Genomic DNA, 6,309 nt, shown 5'->3' on the forward strand with positions numbered 1-6,309 from the left:
ATGATTTATTTATTTTTTTTAACTTGCTTGATCCTTCACAGTGGAGAGGGAACAGAAACTGATTCAGAAGTGGAGGACCGGGTGGATGGAGTTAAGTCGTGGCTCTCAAAGAACAAAGGCTCCAGCAAGACTTTGTCTGATGAAGGGAGTCTGAAGAGCACCAGGTTAGTCCTTGCATGCTTTGTATCATATCTGATGATCGTCTAGTGATTAAACTACCTCAATTTCCTATCTTCAAAAGGCCCACGATTACCTGGGGCATTGTGCAACAGAAGGAAGGGTATCTCATATGATTAGGTGTCAGCTCTCTTTTCCAGTAATCTGTCTAATGACAGGAGGTGGTGTGGGGAAGCGGCTGCTGTCACATTTATTGAGGTGGCCTGTGGCCAGTTGGCAAGCCTGCCAAATGGCGCTTCTGACTCTGTCAGATAGGTCCTTTCACTAGTTGATTGCCTCGGTTATAGCAATGTATGCTGTGCACAACAGCAATAGTCAGAGGTACGGGTTCCAAGGACAAAATGAAAATGACAGCATCGCGCTGCCAAAAATGTAAAATCATCCCAGCCACTGATCTGGAGACAATGTTTCACAAAGCCAAAGATTAGGATTTATCATTTACATGTACATCTTTCCTTGTGGTTATCTCTAGTGTCAATTTTGTTACGTAACATTTCAGATATGCAGCAAATGCAGATGCCACAGAGATGAAAGAAGGTAAGGAGAAGATGAGTGACGGCAGCAAAGATAAGAAGGAAGTAGAGCAGAGCAGATCAGTGTCTGTCATGAGTTCCCTTAGCTACAGAAAACGCTCCAACTTGAAGGACTCCATTGGGGGCACTGGAGACGAGAATTCGCTGTTCAGTACTCTCAAAGAACAGCCAAACATACCGGATCACACTGCAATGCGCAAAGCAAAGTCAAAATCCGGTGAACTCCAGGAAGACAGGAGAAAAACTCAGGCCGAAGAAGATATGGATGACAACGGCTCTGTCATCTCTATGGCCTATTCTGAAGCCACAAGCCGAGCCAGGAAGGGCTTAGAGTCCCGCTGGACCTCCCGCAGCACCCCGGAGTTCGATACGGAGTCCATGGTGTCCTCAGTAGCTCCAAGCAGGGTATCCACTAGGAGAGGGATGCTGGACATGGATGATGACAATAAGTCAACCATTAGCAGCGTGAGTCACGCAAGCCCCCGTTCTCTACGTCGCAGCAGCTCTTGGAAAGATGACAAACGAAGCAGCTCTCGCTTATCCGTCGCCCGCAGCTGTGGCCTCAGCGAATTTGGTCTGCACGTAAATGACGACGACGATGCCCACAGTGTGGCTTATGGAGAAGGGAAACGTTCACCCTATAGTCCCCGGTCTGCTAGTCGCAGCTACTCTACTCCACCTCAACCACGCTCCTCAGACAGCAATGCTCTCGAAGCTTCTGACATTAAACCAGTCACACACCGAAACTACTTGGACCCTGACCTGGAGGCTGCAATTAATGAGGTTCTAAGCTTCAAACCCATCAAGTTCAAGCGTAGTAAACTGGACGAGTCGAGTGGCGACGAGGATGAGAAGAAGGGCCAAGGAGGTGAAGACAGGCGAAAGAAGGGGGAGGATGAGGGCACGTCAAGCTGGTCCAGCACCCCCCGCAGTCGTAAGGATAAAAAAAGCAAAGTCTCATCTTCCGAATCCTCTTCCTCTTCCTCCTCATCCTCCTCGTCCTCAGACGGCCGTCACAGCAGAAAGAGCACAAAGGGGAAAAAGGACAAGAAGTCCAAAAAGAAATCCAAGAAAAAGCAAAGTGAATCGGAGGATTCCTCTTCTTCTTCTGAGTCGTCCGAGTCATCCTCTTCGGATTCAACCGTCTCTTATCGAAGTTCCAACAGTGTTAAGAAGGGCCCAAAACAACAGCACGATGATGAAAAGGAGCGCTCCACTAATGGACAAACTAGCAAAAAAGAAACCAAGAAGAAGCAGAAGAAGGTGGATAGCTTGGTGATGAAGTACCTCTACAGGCCTGACAGTGACTGATACCAACAGAATAAGGTGACGCATGGTGTGCTATCTACGAGCCTGGCATGGATTAAAAAGAATTGAGGGTCTTCTCCTCTGCATACTAACTTTGCTGTGTGAGATTTAATATTTTATATACTACCTCTGATACGCTAATGTTTGCTCGTACAAGATGAGTCATACCCTCTTATTTCCTTTCAGACAAGTCACATTTCCCTTTAAGTTTTAAAGAGCATACTTTAATGCTTTTTCGGGCTCTTAATTCGCTTTGATTTGAAGTGCATTATCATATGCTGTCATCACAGCCCACGACAAGCTAAGATTGCCTTCCATAAACAGAATATAAACAGTGCAATTACCAGCATTTACTCACCTTTGACTGCGTGTGTCTGTTGATTTTCTGTCATGGTATTCCTCCGTTTTGAGATTGGTGCTGATTTAAGTCTGCTTTGGTCTTGGCCCCTCTCATACTGGGTTATCTTTCAGCATCAAAACAAACAAATTTAGATTTATACTAAATGAAGGTGCCAAAACTATTATTGAGAGCAGGTAAAATAACTGCTTCCAACCTTCAACCAAACCTCACTTCAAAAATCTTTAGCTGTCCCTTTAAGGATGCCTATGTTGTCAATACTACAAACACATTGCCATCCTTATGGGATCTTGGATTTCATGTTAAAATTTGCTGAAATTCTTCCTTAGACTCTTTACAATTTCACATATAAATGCTACAGCTGTATTAAATTGCCAACACTTTCGCACAATGTTCATATGCAACCCAACGATTTAGTATTTTTCTCACCATGTTGTCATGCTTTGGACTATATTTTTCTTTTAAAAAAAAAAAAGGATTGTTTTTGCTTTCATTGTGTAACTGTAGTCACGCTAGATTGCTGTACACACACACACCAGCTTTGCATCTAAATGACACCATAATTACCTTACTGGTTCCATTCCTGTCTAGTAATGAAAGACATATCTGCAAATGTGAGACTTTCTCCTAATGTTGTTTGCTAATGCTATAAGTGCACGGTGTTGAAAGACTGAGTCTGGCTGTGACTTTTCCTCTTGCACAGAGATTAGATGAAAATGCTGCACCAGGCACATCACACCTACAGTGAAAAGAAAAATTGGTGTAATTTTGGCTGCCTCATTGCCAGACACTTTACTTTATAAATTAAGTGTTGAAATTAGCTTCAAGCTCCAACAGCAGTCTATTTTAAAATGATCTTTTACAGATATTTTGGGAATCACTGTTTATATTTAGAAGTACAAAATGACAAAAATGCTTTCACCTTAGATCTAAATCAGCTCGTCCAAAGGATGCTGACAAATTTAGGGTTGTAACAATAACTCAGTTGAAACAGAAGCACCATCAAAACACGAACAACTGCAGAAACTAACAAAAAAAAAGCTGTGGTGCATCACAACCAGCTGCTACAGGAAGTTAGAAAAGTGAACACATTTCTGTTGGCTTTCAGTAGTAATACTTTGGAGTACCCACTACTTTTTAATTTCTTTGTAGTTGAGAGACATGCATTTAATAAGAATTTCTAAAAAAAAAAAAAAAAAAAAGCACAAAAAAAAGCTACTTAAAACTAACCAAAAAAACTCCAAAGCACATGTCTATTTATGCCTAATAATGCTAGAAAAATCTATCCCAGTCTCAAATCGGATCATGTTGATCTGTGTTGCTGTTTAACAAACCCCTAAGTCTTTGTTTCAATTGAAGGAACAGACACACCGGTAGGTGGTGGTAATAGAAGATATTCTCAGAACTTTGACGAGTTATATTTCCATGCCACTTTGCTATAAAATGAAAKAGATTGGATTTAAAATACTTTGGCTCCAAAAAGTCCAGACATGTTTGTTTAACAGAGACTGAGTTCAGATTGGATTGTYTACCCTCTCACACTTGCAGACTCCAGTCTTCACCTCTACTCACACAAACAGATTTTTTGGCTGACTTGCCCTGCCAACTGACCACAACGAGTGCAGATTTTCCCCCTCGATTGGGAATCGGTGGTAAAATCGGGCAATAAATGGCTTRATGGGTTCCCACATTTATTGATATCACAGTAAAGGAGACTAAATACAAATGTATGCACTACTGTGTGTTTGACTATCAAATGAAATGCCAACAAAACACATAGAGTGTGAAAATGTGAAAAGAGTATTACTACATTTGTAAGGCACTGTACCTCCGCAGAGTGTGATTTTTAAAGACTTTAGTTGGATTCTGTTTTACTGTTGCATGTGTTCATCCTAACATTTTTTTTTTGCATGCACAAAGCAATAACCTTTTTCCATTAATACTATACGCAAATGTTTTGCATATGCAAACTGATTCGGTCATTTGCCTACTACTGTACGTGCGCACCTTAGTGAGGTCACAAAGAACATTAATTTGTTGCCTAAATGCTGTTTGTTGTTCACCATAACGTATTTTAAAGCCTCTCTGTATTAGTCTTGTCTGTAAATAGGCAAGTCATGATATAATGGTGTGTCTATATTTGTGTTGACCCCTGCAGTCCCCCTGTGTACCGGAGACACATGAGTCTTGGCAGATCTGATGAAGAGGATGAGGCTGACAGAGACTCCGGCAGGCAGTCCCTGCGGCAAAGCAACAGCGACGGCTTATTGATTGAGAGCTCGTCGTAACCCCTCAGTCAGGCAACCTTGTTCTTTCAGCGACACCAATCACACAGAAGGGACTTGCTTCGTCTCCCAGCACTGTGTTACCACTGCCCAGCATGCAAGGACAGAGCAGAGAGGCAYGCAAAGACACTTCAATTCTTCACCCTGGACTTGTCGTCACGSTTATTACTGCACCTTTTGTTAGCACGAARCAAATTTCCTCCCACGGCTAAGTTACGCCTCTTCATTTTTATTTTAAACAACATACCAAGTTAGTTACACAGCAAAAAAAAAAGAAAAAAGAAAGTCAAGCACTATCTAAAGAACTTTCTGCTGCTGCTGCTTTAATTTACGAGAGCTTCTTTTCAGGCAAATTTAAGCTCCCCTCTGCTCTCTGCTCTGACTATACACATTGCTCTGCCAAGAGGATTTAGATAAGCTGCTCCGGCTGGACTCCTTCAAGAAGGTCTGACCAACTATTAAGATTATTCTTATCTTCACTCCATTCATGTGGACTGGCACAGTGGGAGAAATTAGCCAGTTTTCAATTAGTTATCTTGCTGTACGTTTACACAGGGCTCATGTCCTAAATTAAGATATCTCTATATGAACAAAGTGTTGCTGTGTGATGACATGAAAGTAAAATAAATTGTGAAAATAAACGTCTGTGTGAGCAAAGCTGTTAGATGATTAAATRTGACCCTTTCTGTCACGCAAAGGTATTTATATAATCTACACATGTATAAGATTGTGTCTGGAATTAAATGCTCTAAGTTATATTTAAATGAGGGTTTTCTAAGGCTTGTTGAAGAGTGAAAAGTAAAGTTTATGTAATATTTATGTTTTATCCTCGTCACCAAGTGGGACTCACATTGGAATGCATCAGATTTTGCTCCCGCATGGGAGAATTCTTGGGCGTTCAGCATTAATTATTGTGTTTTCGTTCATATACGAGCTTTTCATCAGATCACGTAGATGCTGAGATGCAGGAATTAATATTGTATTTTTAAGATGCATAGGGTGTAGATTTCAGCTGCCTCTGACCAGCTTCTGCTTAATTGTCGGACACCCTGCAGATTAATGCCCCAGATTCAAAGCAATGTTTGAATGTCATTGGTTCCAGCAGTAAAATACTTGTATATGGTGGTTTTTAAATGCTTTATTGTAATAATACTTTGCTGTGCCAAAAAAACCAAAACAAAAATCCCTATTTCTAGATTGTGTGTTCATTAAAGTGGTTAAGTTTGATTGATAGTCGTATTTTCCACAATCCAGAGTTCTGCCTGCTACTGCATTGAAATCAGACAGGTGGAGTTAAACACAGAAAGTCACTGCAGTGGAATTCACTTCCTGGTATTCCAGTTAATCTTTCCTTTCATGTTGGTCGCACCGGGGATAAATTCCACTTGGCCTGAGGAATGATGCTTCAGGAGATCGGCGACCTCTCCCAGAAGAATAATGCAGCCGTCGTTTTCACAGAAGTTGCCCAGGACAAAGCTAGGATGGGCTGGTATGATATTCTTTGGAGTAAAAAAAACACAGTTTTATGTTCTTCATGCAAAGACTCGAAACAAAAATGTTTAGCATTGCGTAGCTGCTTTATTTGACAAACCAAGGTAGTCATTTTTCATACTAAAGGTAAAACAGTATATACAGGTAAAATCCTACT

At 41.3% G+C, this 6,309-nt stretch overlaps 1 protein-coding gene across 6 annotated transcripts in view; it reads left to right on the top strand.

The window, feature by feature from the left end:
• Nucleotides 1-5,888, top strand: part of LOC103475883 (unconventional myosin-XVIIIa-like) — an 84,096-nt gene extending 78,208 nt beyond the window's left edge. For 5 of the 6 annotated variants that reach the window (XM_008427827.2, XM_008427829.2, XM_017308670.1 and 2 more), the window contains 3 exons: nt 42-164; nt 677-2,036; nt 4,535-4,622. In XM_008427827.2, coding sequence (XP_008426049.1) covers nt 42-164; nt 677-2,021 — 1,468 coding nt within the window. In that variant the 3' untranslated portion in view covers nt 2,022-2,036; nt 4,535-4,622. Of the gene's footprint in view, nt 1-41; nt 165-676; nt 2,037-4,534 lie in introns of all 6 variants that reach the window. The other variant, XM_008427832.2, reaches the window with a different exon arrangement.
• Nucleotides 5,889-6,309: the final 421 nt, after the last annotated feature.

Source organism: Poecilia reticulata, linkage group LG14, assembly GCF_000633615.1.
Source record: "Poecilia reticulata strain Guanapo linkage group LG14, Guppy_female_1.0+MT, whole genome shotgun sequence".
NCBI lineage: Eukaryota > Metazoa > Chordata > Actinopteri > Cyprinodontiformes > Poeciliidae > Poecilia > Poecilia reticulata.